At 37.3% G+C, this 24008-nt stretch overlaps 1 protein-coding gene across 11 annotated transcripts in view; it reads right to left on the bottom strand.

Annotated features, from left to right (window-relative positions):
- Nucleotides 1–24008, bottom strand: part of LOC105196933 (four and a half LIM domains protein 2) — a 153913-nt gene that overhangs the window by 23505 nt on the left and 106400 nt on the right. Inside the window, exon 1 of one of the 11 annotated variants that reach the window (XM_011163092.3) lies at nt 9416–10985. The exons of 7 other annotated variants lie outside the window; for them this stretch is intronic. In XM_011163092.3, coding sequence (XP_011161394.2) covers nt 9416–10963 — 1548 coding nt within the window. In that variant the 5' untranslated portion in view covers nt 10964–10985. 3 more of the 11 variants (XM_011163100.3, XM_011163101.3, XM_039455961.1) reach the window with 3 other exon arrangements.

Raw genomic sequence — 24008 nt, 5'->3', positions numbered from 1 at the left:
CTTGTAACGGAGAAATATTTCATATTATGCTTGTCATTATAGTTTGCGTTGCTTTGTATATCTTCATGTCAACCATTTTAGTTTGTTTTAATTAGAGAGAATATTGTCCAATGTTTGCGTAGTGGTACTTTGACTTTGTTGCTACAAACTATGACGTAATGTGCGAGGTTTACGTTGGTATCGGTAGTTTTATGTTTACCATGTAATGATTGTCAAAAACAGGTTGATTTTTAAATTCAGATTTGTAATATTAAAGTACATTAATTAACGATAGTCCACCCCTGCAATTCATATATGGCTTAAACATCTTTTGCGTTAACATCTTTCTCGTATAAAAAAAGACTAAGCTATTGATTTAAATAAATAAGAATCTTAGTGAAAAAAGTTAGTTTAAAATTCATGAATTGTAATCGGCAATTATGCCTTTAAATTGAATTTTTTTATACACATTTTGGACTACGTTCACACGCTGATTTTTGAAAGTTTGATAGTACCGAGAGGAAAATCACTTATGATAGTTGAGACGTTATCTCAGAATTTTATAGAGAATAGCCTAAAGCTCCAAAAGTTCTGGGCACAATTAAGAAAATCGCTCGTTTCTTGGTATCGTGTTTCATGATCTTGTCGAGAGTTCTTCGATCGCATGTATCGTACGAGATCATGGCGAAGAATCGTTGATACGTGCTGGTAATATGTACCTTGGATGAGTGCTGTTGTATGTGCTGGCTGAGTATTTCTGTACAAAGTCATATCTATCGTGATAACGTATGACTGTACATTTTGTCTTGAACGTTTTCATTACGCGAGTGTTCTTTTTTGCTGTCTTAAGGGCATTTGTGTGCTTTATCGGTCTTTGAAAAATCATTTTAAATTGCAGGAGACAAACTAGAGATTCAATCACACTTGTTGCGAGAAGTGTGAACTCTAAATTATATTTTTCTCCCACACAAATAAGCTGCGTATCTAAAAGATATCGCAAGCTACGACATTTATAACATTTTTCGAAACATTTCGATTATTTTACAAATCTCTTAATGATGTTTACTGACACCTGCTTCACTTATTTTATCCCTGAAGCTCTCGCATAAAACTCTGAGATTTAATAACACAGAAGACATGTATCGATATTCTTTTTTTAATTTTTAAAACATTTAAAAATTTTCTCCTCAATGTGTCAACTTGATCTCAGAAATAAAATGCACTTTTCCTATTTTTTAAACAAGAGAATTACCGTAACTGATCGTTTTTCGAAGGCCGATAAGACAATCATGCGGTCTCGTGAAAGGAGAGCCGTTTCTTTTTTTCTCGTGTAATTTTGGAGAGATTCGAGTTCCTGGAGCGTCACCCCCTCCCTCCCCAATCCTCGCCAAGATACGGCAAGGTATGTCCGTCGTATTGTGGCCCGCAGTCACGAAATGTCAGAGGATATCCGGAGAGGATCATTCACGACGAGCGATATCGTTTTAGATACGGCAAGTGCGGTCTTCGCGTGACGAGATTGAAACGCGATGCCCGAAGTTAATCTTTCTTCACTCGCGGGTATTTTCGGCCACTCGTAAATCGTCCGAATTCGAACGAACGGAGTGAAAGGGTGTTTGAGATTAAACGCGCCGCCGACTGTGTTTAAACGGCGAACAAAATGAAACCGCAAAGGCACGCTTGTACTATGCTCGCGTGATTATACTAGTTCGTGAAAATGTTAGTTCGTAAATTTTCCTTGAGAGACTCAATTAACACGACCGATGTTGATTTTAAGATTCACACAATTCGCGTCGACGATAATGCCACAAAATATTTTTTCCTGCGTTTATAGCATCGAATATAGAAGTCGGCTAAATTATAGCATTTTTATTCAAGTCTTTCAAGCAACATTCGAAAGACATTGGAAGTATCTAATTTTCAAAATAACGGAGCATCTTTTGCATTTCATTTTAGGCTGGTTGTACCGACAGTCTTTGTTAAGTAATCTTAGTTCACTTCCTTTCGACCTAGATTACAGTCTCTCTGTCCTCTATCTGACAGAGAGAAAGATTCACTCAAACGAGATCGGCGTTGAACCAACTTGGCACAACCAACCGTCAAATGTCCGCATTGTCTGTCGCGGTGGCGTTTCCGGTCGCGCGCGCATAGTTTCCGGGTTGACGCTCGCAGAATCCCGCTCTCGGATGATGCGAATCGTGAGCACGACGACAACGACGATGACGACGACGACGACAACGTTAAGACGAGCAAGAAAGAAAGAAGTGATAATAAGACTATGCGGGTCTGCCGGATATCGTCAGCCAGCACATACTCTTCGATGGCGGCATGGTGGTTCTGCGTGCTGTCGACCTCGGTGATCGTGACCTCTGACGCGTTCTGATCGCTGCTCTCCCGGCGCTGCTTGGTCGTCTTCTTCACTTTGCGCACCTTGCGCTCGGTGGTCGTGTACACTACACTGTCTACGTCCGCCATCTCTGTGTTCTACCCTTTTCCGTCTTCTGTCGTCGCGATGTGCTCTCTCCTAGGCGACAGAATCAACTGCGTACTCTCGTATTCGGGCGAACTCTCTCGAAAGGGTGAGAAGGACACGAGAAGAGAGGAAAATGAGAGGGGGAGAAAGAAAAAGAAAGAGAGAGAGAGAGAGAGAGAGAGAGAGAAAGAGAAAGAGAAAAAGAGAGAGGGAGCCCGTGAGTTTTTCGACGTGTCGGTTTGAAAAAAGAAATCGGAGCTGCGAGACTACTGGATCCGGCTACTACTGTTCAGCGGCTTTCGAGCTTGCGAACTGACTGAAATCTAGGATCGGCCCGCTCCGGGCGTCATCATATCGGGACGCTATTTTCGGCGTCCCGACGACTCCAGAAACGCGCCGCGCGCGTCCCCCCCGGTCTCCCCTTCGCCGCCCTCCACTAACGTCCTTCCACACCCTCCTCCCTGCCGTCCGCGACCGCTTTCCTCCCTCCTCCACCCTTCTGCTCCTTGGCATCTCTCTTTTGGCGTAGCCTCTCCTTCTCCTGAATCGCGTTGCAGTGTGCCGGGTGCAACTTTTCTACGTTACGCCCGTCTACTCTTTCTCGCTGTCTCCATTTTTCCCTTTCTCTCTCTCTCTCTCTCTCCCTCTCTTTTTCCTCGAGTTTCTTCGAGCTTCTTCGAGCTTCTTCATCCCGCTCTCCTCCGTCGCTTCCTTTCGTATGATTTTCCAGTGGCCGATCTTCTCGATGACGTCCCCGCCCTTTCCTCCCACTTTCTCCTCTTCTCGCCGTTCTTCTTTTACGAGTATTTATGGAGCGGCCTGTATCTCCGTTTTGCGCGAAGAAACGAAACGCGGTCGCAATGTAGTTGGACGTGAATTCCGGAGGAACGGTTTTGCTTTGCGCAGCTCCTGGGATTTCTCTCTCGTTACCAAGAGGAGAACGAGGAACTTTCAACGCGGGTGTACGCTTCGTTAAATTCATCTCTCTTCAGCTTTATCCTTCGTGTTTAATCGTTAATGTCGCATTGCCGTCGCCGTCGTAGTCGCTGTCGCCGTCGTCGCTACCGCCACCGCGTGCGACAATCTCGCGAAAATACTCGGCGATGATTTATATTTCATAGCGAAATGCATATTTGAATAATCGGTTTTAGCCATTTATGGCTGCGAGCTCCTATCGACCTCAATCGAACCGATGTAACAAGAATTGTGAATATGTCGCTTTATTATCCTTAACCGGACAGAAAGCATTAGCTATGTTATCGAGCAGTTCGGGCCTTAAAGGTTTCTATTATTCTTCAGATGAAATATTTTGAAATAAAGTACAAATTTCGATATCGGTAGTAAAACTTGTACTTGGCAAAGTTCATCGAATCAGTCGAAGAACTTAATGAAAAAATATCTCACCCAAAGAAAAGTCATGTTTAAATTGATGAAATCGTTTCTTTAATTTGATTTTTTTAAGAGAAAAATAAAAATTTATTTGATTTCAAGAAATACATTATTAGTCTTTATTAAAGTAAATTATTTAATCAAATTATTTGTTTAATTTAAATGAATAATTTTTAATTCAAAGAGAGTAGTGACAGGATTGTACAAAATAATTTAATTGTTTCGATTACTTATTTTCATTTAAAAACAGATTTGTGTTTTTACACAACCAAACTTTTATTTTAATTTTAATAAAGAGAAATCACCAAAAAATTTCTTTGAATCAAAGAAACTTTTCTTTAATCATATAGCAATACACAAATTTCTTTGATTCAAACAAATATCTTTTGAATCGAAGAAACTTTTATCTGAGTATGGACTTTTGAAACTTCTTTGTCGAGTTGAGGGCTAAGATTTTGAGAAAGGAAAAATAATTATTCTCCTTAATAACGTTTTTTACATCTAACAATAAGATCAGTACAATCTTAATACTCAGTTGTCGCTTATTGGTATATACATTGAGAGAAAAAAAATTATTAAATTTTAATGAATATTTGTTTGAATAGTTGTAATGAAATATTTGCTAAATAAATATTTCTTTAGTACAACTACTAATTTAATTAAACTATTATTATTCTATTTAGTAAATATTTATATATCGTAAATAAATATTTTATTGTAACTATTCAAACAAATATTTATTAAAATTTAGTAATTTTTTCTCTCACTGTAATAAATAATCTAAAAGTCAGAAAATTTTTTTTAACGCAAATGCTTGTAATTTGATTCTAATCGCTTTCGTTTGATCGAACAAAAATTCACTTTTTGCTTAAATATTTACAATTTTTCGCGTGATTTTCAATAAAGTGAAACTCTTACAGAAATTTATTTTGTCAAATAATTATATGTTCAAACATCGTTACCTAACTCCTAATGTTTTTATTGTACATTTTTCGTAAGTAGGTAAGTGGTATTAGACGTCTCATATAAAGGGTGAAACACGAGGGAGCATAAATGTCGCGCGTGTGTTTCGCTTCTTGTTTTGCTTCATTTATTAAGCGAAAGGAATGATTAGTTAGTTTATTCGCAAAGATTACCACGATAAAAGTAGCGAACTCGTCGTTGTGAGACAACAAATCTCCGATAGTTCATAAAGACGCCGTATAAATATTGTTCAAGGGTGACAGGGCGAGCGATCATAAACTGAACCGTTTACGATCAATCGTGAACGTTTCACTCGAGACTTTTGACGGTTTTACAATGAGACTCGTCGTGTCGTAACGCTATGACATTTACTGTGTTATACCTATCTTTTTTTAATTTTATGTATCTAGCAGCGAAAATAGAGAGATCGTCCCTTATTGGCGCGTTCGTCCGCGCTGTCGTTTCTCGAAGGTATCGGATTGCCGAGGCTACACGACACAGCGTTAAAAATGCACGATCGACACCCCCCTTCCCTCCCTCCGTAACTTAGAATTCCCCTGTTGATTTTTTCGAGTCTGTCGAGAAAAAGTCTCGTCGCGGCGCCTTGATCTCTTGCCAAACAGGTGGTTCCGGGGCGCGCGCGTGGGAGTGCGGAAAAATAGAACTCGAACGAAAAGTAGAGATAGAGAGAGAAAGAGAGAGAGAGCAATCGGCGAAGTAATTGGGTCGGAATGTTTCACACATCACCAATATCCCCCCCGGCCACCTACGCGCGGAGAAAACTCACGCGGATTAATGTCCGCGGAACGCGGAATGTGATCTGGCCGGTTCTTGAGATTCGTGAGAATAATGAGGATACACGTAAGACCCGAAAAATATATATACCTTTTTACTGTATGTTTTTTTTATATATATAAATTATCCAAGAGAGAGAAAGAGTGTATTAAAAGCGACAGTCTTGAAAGTGACAACTCTTTTTCTGATTAAAAATCATGGCTGGGTAAGTTAACATGTTTTTTTTTACTAAATTGTTAAAATTAACGTTTTATAAAATTAATTTGGTTAAGTTAAAAGTTTCATGAATGAGAAAACTCAATTAAATTAATTTAAATTAAAAGTTTATTTTAAAGAGAATACTTCATATTAAATTTATAGAATTTGTAATTTGTTAAAGTCAGATCATTCAAAATAATATAGATCTAACAAATTTTTAATGTTTTATTTGTAACTTAAATTTATATAAAATAATAAAGAAATACAGTTTTTCTACAGAAGGATGGATTTTTTCTTTTATAATTTTATGTCTGTGTATAGATAAACTTTTAACTTAGGAAAGAAGTTAATAGATTAAAGTTTATGTTTAAAAAAATAACTAGTTAAAATTAAAAATAAAATCAACTAAAATGAACTAAATTAAGATAAAAGATACTAACTTTATAATTTTATTATTTAACTTTTAACCCTTTTAACTAGTTACTACTTAACCCTATTAAAAAGTATCTTTTTTTTCAAAATTGTTTCGAAGGACTGTCATTCCGATTTGTAAAATGCTGTTAATGTAATGCGCAAAAAACAATTTCAAAATTTAATATTTTATTCATGTAACTTTTAACGTAATTAACTAAATTAATTTTACATACCATTAATTTTAACTTAAATTAATTAAAAAAATATATCACCTTATCCAATCATGATTTTTAATAATCACAAAATTGTGTAGATTAATCCCAATATTGTTTCAATATTTCTGTAAGTAAAGGTATTGCGCGTATTTCTGTAATTTCTTGTATTTTTAAAATAGTGATCAGCGATAGTGTTTTATAGCACTATATTTGTCTTAATCTTATCAGAATGAAATATCGTTTAAGATAACATCGTTGCAATAAACCAACTGCAATTTTATCTTGTATAATTCAAATAGTCATAAAATACGGGATTACATGAGGTTTAACGTTATTGCAAACAGCGTATCGAAATAGCCGCTCGTAAATAATCAAGATATCGAAATGCCGGAGGTAAAGGATACCCGGCAATATAATATTACGAGACGGCCGGAAGAGGGTTGGATTAAAAATATTCAGGCGACGCTTCGCGACGCGAAAAAAGAATGAGGCATCTGATGAATTTCGGCGTCGACGGCGGGGTCTCGTCGCCGTGTAAATGTCGTGCTAGATGCACGCGCGCGCGATGTATACGTATATTATTTGCAGACGGGTATGAGATTGATATTTTGGGAGACCCCACGCGAGAGGCACACGGCACCAATAAACGCCGCGGCAAAACCGACGAGGGCTCCGCGCAAATATCAAGTGCGTTTTGTTATGGCGTTTGCGTACCGTTCCTATGTGAGAGCGCTCAATTGCTCGACATTTCACCTTTCGCGTACTCGAGGGATCGCTGATACGAAAAGGAGGCGAGAGGGAGGATGGGGGAGGAAACGGTGTTAATCCATCCCAGCTCCAATTGCTCGTGGAAGCCGAATGTCGTTGTTTTGCGATACATCTCGAGCATATTCTAATTTTGATGGACGTACTCGCATGTTGTTGAGATTAGTGGATTTCTCAACCGGCAGAACGATTGCCGCTGTTGCCGAAATAGTTGGCCGCCTAATTGATTTTGCCATTAGACAGCTTTAAATGTTATACGTATAAAACGGTCAGGATTGCACAAGTATATAACATTTTCGAAATAATATATCGCGATTACGTAATCTGAGATAACTGAGATATTCAATTTTACAATTGTTTAGTGGTAACTTGGTAATATGTTAATTGCATTCTGTCAACTAAATTTCCATGTGTTCGAACTGTTGTAATGCCAATACTTGGCTGCTAATTTCACGAAAGTGGGTGAATGTGTCAAACGATAGAGAAACGCGTGGGACTCTTTAGTAACGAATGCTTGCTTTGCGTAGCCAAATATTCGAAATATTTTGGGAACAACTATTGCGCAAGATCGGAAGCGACTTGTTTCCACGCGACGTGCGCCCGAACGTCGGAACGATTTTCCTCACGGTAGAGTAACGAAAAATAATGTTAGTGAACCGTTAGCCAGTTCATCCAACTTGCCTTGTCGAATAACGTTTATTGACACGTTGGACCGCGCGAAATAAAGTGAACGATCAACGACGGCTATTTTTAGTCGTCAAATACGTTGGATATTAAAAGACTCCATTCGTCATGAAACCTACTCGTGGCTATAAATGCACGGCTTCTGCACGTAGCAAGCAAATGTTCTAGCTGTGCGTAAATCCCCGCTTTTTAAATTTACAACCCCGCACAGATTGCGATTGAGGGTCCGCGATAACTACACCAGCCACACATCGATTGCAACGTCAGAGGTGCGGAAGTTCACGCAGGTTTTTTTATAGCTAACGTATAAAATGGCTTTCGTCAAATGTAAAGCACTTTAATTCCATAAACAAACAAAATGTTCTAGTAACTCGTGCATAAAAAATCGCTTAATATCATGCAGCCTCTTCTAATCTTTTTTCTTGAAATCATTTTGAAGTCAATTATTCTATTTTTAGTTATTTTATGCGTTTCCGTGTGGTAAATTTATGAAAGAATTTCTAACTTTACGAATACATTTTGTCTGATATTTTGCCCCGAACAATTTTTTATTTGTACATAATTACAAGCATCATTCATATGGATTTTCTCTCACATTCTCTTACATATAACAGTAACTAAACTTTCAAATTGAAATATGATAAAGCCAGATATTAAAAAAGCAGATAAAGTTATCAGAAAATTGAAGAAGCTAGAAAATAACGCAAGAATCAGTTGTGAAAAATTTTCAAAGTTTTATAGAGAGCATATATGACAATCAACGAAATATGTGAATTTTTGGACATTTGTCAGAAGGTAATGTAAATGGTTTTTCGTTTGTATCGTTTGTGTATGCATTAAATTTAGAATTTTGTATGTTGTTATTGCATTTCAAGATTGATTTTGAGTTATAAGGAGGACCACCATTTTCTGTAAGTGTATTATAGAAGCCGCAAATTTTATAATCGCATTTTACAGTCTGGTTGATTCATGATACTATTAAAATGCTCAACATAGAGATCATTAATAAAACTCGAGATATATAAAAAATACAATTATTTGCTACAATAGTTTACTGAATAAGGGTATTTTTCTTTTATCTATATATAGTTCAATTTTTAATTATTGAAATTTTTAATTTACTATTTTTTATAAACCTTAAAGAAAATTTTTACAAATTGATAAAAATTTTGTTTTATAAAAAAGTATAAGTTCAGATTGTTGTTAATGAAGAAAAATTAAATAAACCATTGTCATATCTTCGAAATATACAAAATTGATTGTAGATATTGAAATTACAATAAAAAACATTAATAGTTAAATATTATTACATAAATAACTATACTGGAATTTATATGTATATTATAGCATGGAATGGGAACCTGAAATATTAAATTGTTCCATTATTTTAAGTCCTAAGGACTACAGGAACATATTAAAAATTAAGAATTTATGCAATTATAAAACGCATGGCTTCGAGTGTCAAGCGTATTACCCAGAATGCTTTGTTCTTATCGGTGTCGGGTGTCGTGTACTCTATAGGTGGTCTTCCGGAACTCACATCCTCCGCGTCCACGAATTCATCGTCGTCCTCTTCGAACGACGATTTCGTCGTACTCGAGTCCTCCCTTCTCCTCCAAACGCCCGACTTCTTCGTACTGTCGAAAATAACATCCTTGATTTTTTCATAGTCCTCCTCGCTGGCATGTTCGAATCTGGACACTCTCAACGCCTTGATCTTGTCTCTTCGAGTTCTTTCCACGGAGGCGACGGCGCTAGCCGCCGTGTAAACCTGTCTATCTTGATCATCCGATTGATCTCTCGAATTGGACCGGAACCTTTTGCTCTTGAAGGATTTTCTGGCGGAGCTACCTCGAGAGGACATGTCCCTTCTGCTCTCGGAAAGCCCAACGACGCTGCTAACCAGTTCCTCTAAGACTTCCTCGTCGAACAATATGTCCTCTAAAACGGTCTGTACTTCCACCGAGACGCTCTTCTTACTCTCCGACCTGGACAACGACGGGCTGTTAGTCGGAGAAGTGTTCGTTGACATGTCCCTCAACAAGTCGTGGACCGTTTGTACGGATATGTCAGACTTGCGACGTTCCGGATCGCGATTCTTCTTCAACTTCTTCGTGCTCAAATTCTCCGCTGACTTACTGATTTCCGCGTTCTTGGATTTCAGTCTGGTAGGCTTTCTCAGGATCGTCGTGGTGGATTTGCTGGATCTCGGTTTTTTCTGACTGACGAAGGTCTTCTTTTCTGGCTCAACCTTTTCAACAGCTGCACGAGCAGTCGAGTCAATTTTCGCAAGATCGTTCGAGATTTTTTTCATTTTTTTCGAAACGTCGACGTTCTTCGACTTCTTCGATAAATCTGGAGATTTTCTTGGTGGTCTTCGCGTGGTGATCTTCACCTCCTCATGGTCAGACTCATCGACCGACGAAGCCGACTCCTCATACCTTTTGATGATCGAAAGGATCTCATCGAAGGAACTCATGGTGGGCGCCTCGTTGCCCGAGTCCTTGTCAAAGGACGTGTCCACCTCGCTCGAGGAGGCGGATATTTTGTTTTCGTCGTGAACGTATTCAATGTCATGCGGAATCGGTGTCGGTACCCTGACATATTTTTTCGGCTCCGGCGAGGCCAGCGATCGCACGACTTGCTGTAAGCTTTCTCTAATTTCCGTATTGATGTTCTCCAAGAATCTTTTCGTCTCGATATAATCGTCTTTGTCGTCGTTATACTGTCGGTCGGCTTGGACGATCCACGTTCCATCGTCCTCTAGCACGAGATAACTGAAGTCTGGGCTCAATCTCGAGTCCGGACTGAGTCTCGAGTTCGGTCTGGAGCCACCGAGCAAGTACCTGGTGCTGCACTCCGACAGAGTGCTTCGACCGTCAAAGTTCCTGTCCAAAGACCGCAATTCGCTTCGCACTCTCAGACTGTACTCGTGCAAGTTCTCGAGCTTATGCCTAGCGTCGCGAGAAAGTCTCACGTCGGTGGAGTGACTAAAACTGCAGAGAGAATCATGGACGCTCAGAATGTCGTTGTCAGCCGGCTCGTGATACGAGAGGCATGGTGTTGGCGGATTGACACTGATCATCATTCTGTCGGACGCGTGTCGCAAGCACGCCAACAATTCCAGGACGCCGACGCAGCCGACCAACACCGATAGCAACAGACCCATCTTCAAGTTAGGTGTAGAGAATTTGCATCGTTCGATTATCGATAAGATAAATCATTGGAGTCATCTTATGATTGCTCATTCACATTTGGATTCATCTTTGAATGAGAATTTCATGAATTTGTCTGATAGAGAGAGAGAAAGAGAGAAACGGAAAAAAGTTCTAATAAGCTTAAGACTTTTGTTTTAAGGAATTGCATCGATTATTGAAATCGTGAGTTTGTTTAGATCGATTGATTATACTTGTCGGTTGTCTCGTTGCATAATCCAAATGAGCGCTCGTATCAATCAGCTATAAATAATTGTGTTTTGGCAACGTTTCGAATGATGATCTAATTCTTCACTTTTCATCAAACGAGATCGTATCGTCGATCTAATATTAACTTCGCTGACGTCATTAAAATCTAATGTCGGAAGATTTTTTCGGCAACAAACGAATTTTTTTGTAAAAGTAGAACGTGTGAAACGGCAACCGAGAGATTTTATACCATGATCGATCGTGGCTGTATTAATTTATTAATTTCCTCTTGTCGATGGAAATTGCTGAGGAACGATGTCACGTAACGAAAGAAAGGAGATAGACAGATCGGCAATTCGAAGAGTAGTAGACATTCGAGTCTCCGGACACGATTTCTACACCACACGAGGGAGCATACGAGGTCTTCTCTCTTGAGAACAGTTCGTAATCTCACACGCTTGCACGAATACTCTGTATCCCGGTTGATGAAGGATAATTTTGGTAGACGCCGTGACAGAGAGCGCGAAACCTAATAGCAACACTTGTCTTCCGCTTTGGATTCTCTCAGATCAATCCCTGCGAGTATTCTCCGCTCGATGTTGATGTACTTTCAAGGGAATATCCAAGGAGACGTGAGACAAATTCGAGATTTCGTGAGATATCTCACGAATTCAAATAAAGAGCGAGAGAGAGAGAGAGAGAGAGAGAGAGAGAGATACAATTCATGAGAATTTCCACCTTAGGTAACGTTTCCTGGGATATTTCTCTGCATCCTTCCAAAGATTCATCGGTATTCCGGTGCTCCTTCCTGAAAGCATGGTCCAGGACCTTCGATCTCTCGCGCGAGGTAACCTCGTGGCCCCGTGAGCGGGCGGCGCGGCGGCGGCATGAGCACCGGTCTCTCGTAAGCACGGTAGTAATTCTTGGTGTCGGTGACGTCACCGGGAAGACAGACGACGATTACGCGATCCTGAGAGGGGGACCGGACCACCCACGCGTCACTCTGGTCCACCACTGAGAACGTAGTGTACGTTCTCCACTCGTCGATGAAGGCGCGTTGCGACGTCTCTTTCCCTCTTCATCCCCCTTTTTCCTTTCTTTCGCTCTTATTCCTCGGTGGCTCGGATCGGTGGCTATCGAGACAAATGAGCGGCTATCCGAACGCGAGGATCATGTCCGATCACGCGATTATCGGCTTATCCATGCGGCCGGATGGCGGCCGGAGTACTGTTTTATTTTCCGCGGGCAAAAGCGGCTGGCCAGGCTGGTGGCCGTCGGCTCGTTATGTCTCGACGTCGACGTCGACGTCGCGAGACGTCGGGTACGATGCGCGGGGCCCGGCTAAAGGCTAAAGTTAGCCCCGAACGTCCCTGAACGCGAGTCCCTGTCCTTAATGCACGAATGGGATGAACGGCGCGATCGATTGGCGCGGACGGTGATTAGCGATGCAGATCCGCAGCAACAGCAGCAGTAGCAGCGGCAGCAGCACTCGCTGCCGCGCCGGTTGCCAATACCATTCAATAACCGCAGCTTGTTCACGAGGGAAAAACAAACTCACCGATGTTTGAATGCGAACGCATCGAATGTGACTCTCGCTCGAAATTTCGACTCGAATATTTCGACCACATGATGACGCCGGTAATCTCGTATGGCTGCCAGAAGCGTAGATTTAACGTATTCGGAGAAGTAAACAGAACTTTTAAGCTATGATCTACGTGCTACGTTAATTTGGCTCTTAGCCACGGTGATTAGCTGATTCATCTCGAGTCTGATCGTCAGATAGCTCAAGTTGGTTTTCGCTCAAATCGGTTAAAACTTTAAATCTAATTTCTCAGATGTTGAGCCTTTTTCTATTACGAAGTGAGATTAAGGTAAAGATTCCGTTACGTTATTTATTATTGCAACGTTAATAATAAAATCTGAGATACAAGAGAATTACCACTATAATAATCCTGTAATCAGTTGATTGTCCTCTGTTATCATTCTATATCGTTGTAATCACTCACTAAAAGCCTTCCGCGTTTTTTATCAATTGCTAAGATTGTCCTTCCATCTTTCAACGCGTGAAAATTAAAGTAATAAAGAAAGACAAAAATTTATGATCAGAAGCAGTCAAAGTATAAGAAAATAAACCTAAAAAGTTATTTAAAAAAAAATATTAATAAAGATAAAAATATTTGAAAATAAATAATTAATTTGTTTAATTCAATAAATATATAAGATGTATTCTTATACATATTCTAATGCATGAGAATATAAATATACATATGTGCATTCTTATATATTTAATAAATTTAAAATTTTAATTAATTACTTATATTAATAAGAAGAGATCATATCAACGCAAATCGTGAAGGAATAAATCAAAATTCGGGAAATTGTGGAAAAAATAAAAATAATAAAAATAATTTTATTCAATTTAAAGATAAAAATATAAAAGTAGATGGATTAAAAATAGAGAAATTATTTATTACATTTTCATGTTTAATTAATATTTGAGGTAAAAGTATTATTACAAAATTAATATATATAGGAAGATATATGATTAATGAAATAATAATTAAATTGATGAAAAAATTATTAGGAATCAAAATAAAAATATTACTTGAAAGATTAAAGAATATTATTCTGTTTAAAAGATTATATACAAATAAAAAAAATTTATAAAGGTAGAATAACTCATTCAATTCAAACAATTCCAAGATTATCGGGTGAAACGAAGAATACGGATTTCTGCATTCAAATAATAATGGAAGTTGAATTCCGCGCGATTCCATTAATACGGTCAAGAATAATTCGGTTGCAATTCTAAACTAACGCTGCGTTCGATCTGCCAAATACGTTCACTCCAACACGCGGGGTGCTTAAAGGCGCATCACACCGGTGTTTATCGCACGCGTGGCCGACCGCAATCGCGCGAGAACAGAGTGAGCGTCTGGCGTCACCCGATAGATTTTATTTCGGTTACCTCATCGGTTTGTACGGATGAACGTCAGGATTCGCGATTCCCGATACCGTGCGTTTTGCGCGCGGTACATCTCTCTGGCGCGCCTCCAACGAGAAGCTATCGGGAGCGGCGGCCCCGGAGCGCGAGCCGCTTATCGAAAACCCTCGATGATCCACATTCTCGCGATGCAACGCCGTCGAGTCGCGAGTGACTCGAATGCGACGAAATCCAAGGAAGTTCGATCTCACGGAAGCGATTGAATGGCTCCCCCGCGGTCGCTCTTCGATTTATCGCATTCGAGTTGCGACGCGAGTGGGCAAACAAGATAGCGATGTGACAAAAATGCAGATACACCGAGAGAACGTGCTAAACGATCGACACGCGTTGTTTTATCGACGAATTGAATACGTGCGATATTCAGAAAATGTTTTACTCGCTGTAGCAGACGCAGCGTTTAAAGATGTATGGGGCATATCTCAAAACAATTATGAAAAATATAAAAGTTTCATAGAGTATTCTAATATTACATTTGAGTATCTGTGTAAAATTTGAACCTAATTCATTTATAGGTTTAAAAGTTATTTAATTTTTTGTTTAATCTTGATTCTTATGTAAAATCGCGTTTTGCAGTACTTATTTCCAAATTTGATGGGGAAGTAGCATCAACAATTAAATCCAAATTTTTTACATATTCTAATAAAACTCTAATAAATATTCGTGTAAAAATTCACTTAGATCCACTCACTCGATCGTTTAAAAGTTATTTATTTAACATTGCAGCAAAATATAGTAATTTACGTTGCAAAAATTATAAATCAAATTTTTCATTGTTTTCTTCTTTGAAGCTATTTTCAGGGCCAAAAGTAATATTAGAAGGAATATGCTTAGCTGTAGATAAAAATTACAAAACCAATAATAGATTTTTATTAACATAATCAATATTAACCACGAGAATTCTCTGTTTTTATAAAAGTCAAAATATCCTATTATATTACAAATTTAGACAAAACTTTTAAATTGTTAATGTAAGATTTACTTTTATATCTACAATATTTAATAAAATATAAGACAAAAATATTAAATAGTTTTTGCACTGTAATGGTAATTACCATACATACAAATTTAATTGTAAACACTACATAAACGAAGAGCAATAAGAGATTTATTTGATAAACAACGTAACAGTGATGCGGATTCCGATATACTGGTTTTAAGATCCACTTGTATTTTTTATTTGAATTTTTTCGCAGTTCGTTTAGATTATCATAATTCAATGGTTCTCGAATAAAGATTAAACGCCGAGCGTTGCTTTTAAAAGCATGTATTTGTGCCGCGAGATTTAAGATAGTCTTAATCTCATTCGCTTTGTTTTGTTAACAGGAAATAAATTTTGCAACGTTAAATGCTAAATGCCCTACGCAGAATATGATTCAATCATTTCTTGGTACAATTTCACACGATACATATTATCTATAAATGTTGTCAAGTCTTCAAGATACCGTTTTGAAAATCATTTCCTTTTGAACGTATCAAGATAAGTACTGAGATAATAAATATCTTAAAGTAAAAAACAATAAATAACGTGAAACACTTTTCCCAATGCTTATTTTTCTAAACAAAAGAAAATTATAGACGCTTCTGATAAACAAAAAATAAAAAAACAATCACTATTAAGGCATCTTAAAACTTTCAATCATTGTTGACTTGAACAATATAATAGGATAATAATAATTCGAGTACAATCGCTTACGATCCTTTAACTTAAGAGTTAATGTTCTTATTTGTATTTTATTGAGATTTTTTCGTTTTGGAGGGGGCGCGATCTGCTCCATTAAAATTCCACGAAGATGAAGATGTGCAATGGAATCGTAGAATGAAGAATCATGAAACACGCGAGACACGAGTGGGTGATGGAGCATCGGCTGCGCAATCCACCGGTCCGGACCACTTCCCCGACTGGCGCCGAAAATAAACGTGTACGTCGACAGCGTATCGGGATGCAAACCAAAATAAATCGACGTTGCGTCTTGCGACGTCTCGCTCCGCGAATTTATTCGTCAGATTATCCGACGCGTCGGGCGTCCACTTTGGCACGCAACCGTAATTAATCCAAGAAATCTTTTGCTCGGCAAACAAGTCGCATTGTGAGAGAACGTGCATGACCTCAACTTATTAACCCGTACGAAAGATCATTTTCCTTTTAGGCAGCGTACACGTATGCGAACTATATGTGCTACGAAATAGTTTATATTTTTTTCAATCTTTCATTTAAATGTAGAAGATGTCCCGTAATTGGCGATGCAATTGAGCAGAAAGGGGAAAAAATAAATTGGAAATGTAGAATAAAATTTTTTTCGTATTACGTATCATTTCTGAAATAACTGACTTTGAAAATTGGCATTTTTTGATGTGAAATATAAAATATCTCGCAAATTATTCATTATTTGATAAGCGTACCTTAATACTTTTATGCCATACGTAATAACGAGATGAGTTAATTAATATGTGTAATTGCATATTGAATATTTTTTCAAATACATTTATGTATTTTTTTTACATATGGATTTATCTCATTATAATGCGCATAAAAGTATTAAAATACAGTCATTAAAAAATTAATTGCTTACGTAGTATTTTATGTTTCATGTGAAAAAAATGCCAATTTTCAATCATCTCGAAAATGACGCATTACACGAAAAAATTTTATTTGTTTTATTCGACGTTTTTAACTTAATTTTTCATGTAGAATTATTTCCTTTCTATTTATACCAACTACGGGACAGTGTATTATTAAAAATCGGCAGCAGAATTTAATTTGTAATGTAACGGAAGCAAAGTTCAAGCAGGAACATTAAAAACATTTAATGTACATTTAATATTAATTTAATGTGTCAAAAGTGCACTAAACTTTATGCGCATGCTTTTCAGTTACAGATACATTAAATTTAATTGCATTAAATTTAATTGCATTAAATTTAATTACATTAAATTTGATGTATCTGTAACTGAAAAGCATATGTACAAAATGTACATTTTTAATGCACATGAAATTTAATGTGTAACTTAAAAATACAATAAATTTTCTGACGTTTTTAACAGTGTGTTTATCAAAACATTATTTTTTGACGTGACCATATGCGGATTCAGACAAGCTTCCGAATGTTTATCGATGATTTTGAGAATAACTCTTGGAGGACACAAATTTTACAATCTATCTTAATCACACCAGTGACACTTTTGACACTTTGCTTTATTATTAATAAATTCTATTGCAGTTTCATGAATTGCCAATGGATCGAATTTCTATCTTTAGCACTTTCAACACTCTATTAAATAATAATGGAATCGGTGTGGGTTTAATAATATAGGTATATCAAGTATTCTGAAGGTCACTAATGAGATATTCAACAGAAATATGTGAGAAAAAGGCGGTAGCACGTGCAAACAAGAGAAAAGGTAATACAAAGGGAAATAAATGAAATATAAGAGAGATGTCTACATAATATCAATATGGCGTTATAAATAGCGTCAACAGTGAGTCGTTAAAGCATTGAGCATACAATCGGACTACATCTCGTCGAAAAGCAAATTGGACTCGCGCTGAGTGGAGGACCTTGACTCTGCCCGTAAAAGCCAAGAACGGACTCGGAGCAGGCCTTCTCCACGTGTGTGCTCGCCGTTCGCAGGTAATGGCTAATCGATGAGCCGTAAAAAAAAAAAACAACGTCAAACACTTCGACTCTCGAGAGAGATCGATCGGTGTGTAATCCAGATGTAGGAGAAACGCGTGCTCGCGGCATCGTATCCTATCGGCAGAGGCGGCGGCGGCGGCGACGACGGAGGTCGAAATTAGTCGACCTCCTTGCCCGCACCCGAGAGAGCCGGTTCTTCTGGAGGGAAACGGAACAATGCCAATGCTATTTCGGTCGATGATCGAACGGCGGTGGCCACGGTCGAAGAAAAGCGTGCCACCGGATCTGAAAAGCCTCGTAACTCGTTCGCGTTCGCGAGCCGACCGAATTAGATTAAAGCGGCGGAACTGAAGTCTAATCTCGCCGTTGGGGGATTACTCCCTCGGGAGTCGCGGGGAGTCCTCGCCCCCTCCGCCTGGCGCGTCAGGTATGCCTACCGTCGAATCGGCCGTGATCTCGTTTCGCGACTCGCACAGTTGTTAATACGATCCCTCTTTCTCTTTATCCGTCTCGTTCTCTTTGCCCCTCCGCCGTTTCTTTTATCTTAACTTTAATATACGTTGGTGGCGCGTGACCCAAATTGCGTCGCATAAGTATTGCTGCAAACTCGTTTTTGTCGCGAGGTATTTATTATTGGACCGTACAATTCGTTACGCTATCAGATTGTATAATTCTTTGCATAGCACGTTGAAACGCACTGTTAAATATTAAAGAATCAAATTTAAACCAATCCTGTGAGTTAAATAATATTTTGTTAATTTTAACTTCTATATGCGTCGAAATTTATTATTTCAACACTAAATATGTAGCTAAAAGAACAATCTTATCCAATTAACCCATTGCTGTGGTTAAATTGATTAATTTCCAAGTAATTAGTATCCGTATTAGCGTATACATCTAATAAATAATAAATTTGAGTCAAATTAAACATTTTTACAGTTAACTTGTTTAACTTTATTGTTTTAGTTTAAATTGACGACGTAGGAGCAACGGCGACCTATAAGAATGATTAAAAAAATAACTCAAATTGGGTGTAGAATTCGACACTACGAATTTAACAGTGCCGTTATTGCGCGAAAGACATTTATTCATAAAATTTCTCAGTAGAATTATTTATAACAAGGCGAATTAATAGTTATTTGTAGAAAGAGCAATTTAACTAAATTTAGCTGAATTACATAAAATTTCTAAGGTAAACATACTCATCAAATTAGTTAAAAAAAAAGTTATAATTTCCCATTAAATGTTTCTCAAACTTGAGAAACGAATTTATTTTAAAAGCAAAACGTCGGAAGTAATTAACAGTGACAGACTCGGCCGGGCCGATCAAGATGGAACGTATCTCTGGCAACCAGGAAGTGGTCAAGTGCAAAGACCTAGCTAGAATGCTTGGCGTTCGAAAGGCGCGCAACCCCCTGCCATCACATAGTGTTTCTTACTAACAAGAGTGTCTCTAACTGACATTCTAATTATTTTTGTTAAACGTCTCATTCATCGACAGAGCGTTGGCAGCCGTTACTTATTGTCATTTATATCGTGCTACTCGATCGTAATAGTTTATCTAAATATTAATAAATATCATATGTATAAATTAATAATTTGATATTTAAAACGAATTAGATCATGATTATACTGATTGAAGTATGAATTTTCCAAGAGAATTGGGTTACATTGCTACATAATCGAGTGAATGAGCTATAATTAACACATATGGGCACGTTCACAGACACATTTTTAGCCGTCCGAGTTGGCATCGTGCTTTTACGGACAAGTAATGATGATCTTTCGCTACTAAAAGCTTTTACCGAGATTAAATCATAATGAGTCGCATCTTTAAGAGCAAAGCCCGACCTTGCACAATTGGCGCTACAGACAAAACGGCGCATCGATATATTTACTTCTTGTTTGCATTGTTCTGTTACATTTTCAGTTTATGCGTTCGCTGACAATAAATTAGTGGGCTTAAGAAGTGACTGCTTGATAAATTACTTTAGCACGAGTGTCCCTCGAATTTCGTATGTAAAAACAATATGTCACGATTAATTTATGTGAAACGGGAAAATAATTCAAATAACAAAACATATTATTTTACTCCAAACTATTTCTGGGATAGCAGTAAATTTATTGCATATTGAATTTGATGAATTGTATAACTTTGTCTAATTTTAAATTTTTTATGCTGAAAAGATGCTATGTAGAGGAAAGTCGCTAGTACCGGCACCCCATTTTGTTTTTGAGTAAAATAAGATTTTAAAACATAAGTACAAACTAGAAAGTGTCTTTTATCACATAATACAGCCGTTTTTATAATACTATTTTGTAATTTTTTAATAATTAATGTTTTTGCACCATAATTCAAAAACGGCGTTTGAGAAATTGGCACCCCAAAACTGGCACCCTACACAGTAATAATTGAATTCAAAGTTAGAGAAGGAGTTAATTAAAAAAATTAATTTATAAATTAAGTAATAAAATATATCTTTATGTGTGTAAAACAAAATTTATAAAATTAAAAAGTCAGAATTGAACCTCTCCATTTTATGCGTTTTTTGGCACATTATTAGCAGATCTGTTGCATCCGACGATATTTTTCCTACCTTGAGGTATTAAAGCAAATATGAAAAAAATTAATAAAAGATAAATATCGTAATTGAAAATTTTGTAGTTATAATCTATTTTTATAGCTTTACGCTGCACAGCAAGTTTATGCTTCAACTCGCATTACGAGGAAAATTTAAAAGAGAAAAATATAAATAAAACTGTTTTAGCTACAAACATATAAACTGATATCTAATATTATCAATAATATTGTTTCAATTATGCAATTTGCAAGAGAAAATTGTGTAAATTTTATTTTCGTTTCATGAATTTGTTTTTATTAGAATTCATATAGAAAATAAAACTGTGTATGTATAAACTATGGATTTTTATTTCTTTAATTATATAAGCAGATCGTATTTTTATCAGTATTAATACAGTGCAATGTATAGTTTCCGAGAAATACGGGAGTGCCACTTTAGGAGGGGTAAGCCAACATTGGCGACTTTCCTTTATATGAAAATCTACGATTCAAACAATGAATTTTATATCAGGGAAAGGCGCGGTCACTTTGCTTGTTTTCGTTAATCGATTAACGGAAAAAAAACCATCGCTTTTCTGTACAAATAAAAAGAATCAATAAATATAATTAACAAGAGATATTTATATCACACGATAGAAAAGCGTTAAATATTTATCACAGTGTTTTCAGAAACAATTTCTTTTCAAAAGTGCACGTAAAGATGCAACTTAATATTAATATTAATTGCCTAACTAAAATTCATTGTAATTCAGTTTATATGTAAAAGAAATGTTATAAAGTACAGCGTATGGTTCCCGACCCAAATTCGTATATCGATTTTTATGCGGCAGTTACACGTCGTAAAAACGCTGCTCGCTTAAAATAGACAATGTGCCAGAATTTTACAGTGACTCTATTACGACACGTTGCGTCATTGTTACGCCATGCTTTTCGTATAAAACTCGTTACCTGCTTGTTCGGAGCTCAGAACATTCGTTAAGTCTTGACAGATAGCTTCAACGAGAGACCGTGCCAAAAAATCGCGTGTCCCTTCCCACAAAAATTAAGAGCTCTACCTACACAACTGACATTTTGCTCGACTTAAATCGTCAGTGTCTCGCAAATTGCACAAGTTATCTCTAAATTGCACGAACCATCCGAATTAAAGTTTCGTATAATTAGAATGCGTTGACTTTTACTGCGAAATTCGAATCGGTTATCACTATTATATTCTATTATCACCTCATTTTTATCGTAGACAACGGAACAATCTCTAATTCACACCGTCGCGTCGCGACATTGTAAATTATGTAGCGTGAATTGTCTTTGTGTAAGTTGTTTTGTATCCTTAGGCGCATCGTATTATAATTTTATGAGGTGTTCGCGTGGGGCGGGGGCGGGGGGTGCGAGCAGGACGGGGGACTGTGTACTTTGTTCTGGGACAGTGTTTGCGTACTTTATTATCAGATATACAGACATAAATCGATTAGCGAGTGGGTCATTTCACCAGGTCCTTACCATCCCGCGTGACTTTTACGCGCGACGACGACTGTTCTTTCCGATCGTTCGCGCGATATTACGGACATCTTGGCAGCCGACCCGTAAACACTTTTCCTCGAGCGATTATCGCGCAACCGTGTCTGACTACGCGCTGGCGCACTTCACTTACCGAAATCCAAAACCACCTTTCTCGAGTGACCGCAGGCCGTGGTCGTCACGACGGATTTCGTATCGGGGAAAGGCGCGGTCACTTTCCTTCTTTTTTTTTGTTCGTTAATCGATTGACAGAAAAAAAAGAGTATATAAGATTGACAGATAAAAAAAGAGGATAAAAGAAAGAGTACGAATCCTACTACCGCAATAAGGATACGTCGATAAGGATTGCGTCGATTTATTCGCGCGCTTTCGTCGTCTTTCGTTCCCTTCCTGAAACTCTCTGACTGACTCTAATAAAAGACCGAACGGGTCAGTCTCTGGATCTCATCGTGGTGGGAGCTTCGACAAGAAATCAAAATAGATTGCCGGCCAGCGAGGTTTCCGGTTGGATTAAAACCAACTTGAGGCAACATTTCTTGACGAAACAGCTGGCACTTTACATATTTCGTAGATGAATCCCGCGATCTCGAAGCATCCTCGCGTTACATAATTCGAACTATATATAAAGTTATTATACATGAATTATAGAATGATATTGTAATAATTTCCATTATGTGGATTAATCTGGAATAAATAATTCGTAACAATTGAGAATAAAACATCATTGTTAATTTGAGTTCCTGGAGGATCTTCAGAAATATTAATTTTAACGACAGATTCTTTAATTAGAAACTGAAATTTTTAAGTTTTCATTAAATTGCAATACCAACGCGCCAATAATCCTGAAATTCAAAGCGAAGAAAGCTGGAAAGCTCTTTTAAGCAAACAAAGAAAATGACAAAATTATTTTTGGTGGGCTGTTATGAGTAAGTTCATGACAAATTCAATTCTTCGAAATCTTCAGTGTTTCGAAATCGCTCGATCAAGATATATACATTATTGTCAACTTGTTCGGCGTAATATTACGTATAAATTATTATTACGATCCGCCAAGTGACTCGGTGGATTACAATGAAAAACCGAGAATTTTGGCATAAATCGGCGGTTGTTGCAATATAATTTGCATTGCGCAGTTCCGAAAGTGACGAACGGCCGACTATGATGTTCCGCCGCTATCCTACTCGATCTCTATTTTCGTTCATCTAAATAAAGCCGAAAGTGGCCCAGTTTCTGCGCAACAAGCGAAACAACGGCATGCAATCGCGAGACATTTAATATTATTCTTTAGATATTTTAAGAGAGGGCTAACGCCTCTCTTATTTCCACGTTGCGCCATTTCACCGTATCCTTTCGTAATATAAGGTAACTGTACTCTATATCGTCTACCTAAGCTTTGAGAGCTTCTCTAATTTTTTTGTCAAAATTAAAAACTGATGGCCTGATTCAAAATAGAAAACATTTCTAAATATTAATTTAAAATATTAGACGTACAATTTCAAATATTTATATGAGTGTGATGAAGACTTTTGGAAAAAGTACCATTAGATCATATTGGCCAAGTATGTATTCACTATGACCTAATTATATATGTTTCTCTTTTTTTCACAAAGTGTTAGAAAAATGGATAATAGAATGATCCAGTGCTGCATTTATAAGTTTATATTTTTATTAACATGTTGACATGTTTATTGACATATTGATATATAAGAGTATATAAAGAAACTATTTTCGTCTATTAAATCAACAATTGACTTATCTTAACTTTTCCTCCTTAAAACAATGGCTTATGATGTCATGGCTTATGATGTCGCAGTTTAGTAGGTGGATTTATGATCTGAGTTTATAATTTGTGTGTGGAACAATAAAAGTAGTACCGTAATTAAAAAAAACATTGCAATCGATGTGTATGTATTCATTATTTTATTATTAATCTACATAATCCATATTGCTTCTATCTTACAAAGAATTTCCATTTTTTTTTTTTTTTGTTATAA

Source organism: Solenopsis invicta, chromosome 12, assembly GCF_016802725.1.
Source record: "Solenopsis invicta isolate M01_SB chromosome 12, UNIL_Sinv_3.0, whole genome shotgun sequence".
NCBI lineage: Eukaryota > Metazoa > Arthropoda > Insecta > Hymenoptera > Formicidae > Solenopsis > Solenopsis invicta.
Note: the sequence above shows the minus strand (reverse complement) of the source record. Positions and strands in the feature narration are given on the sequence as shown.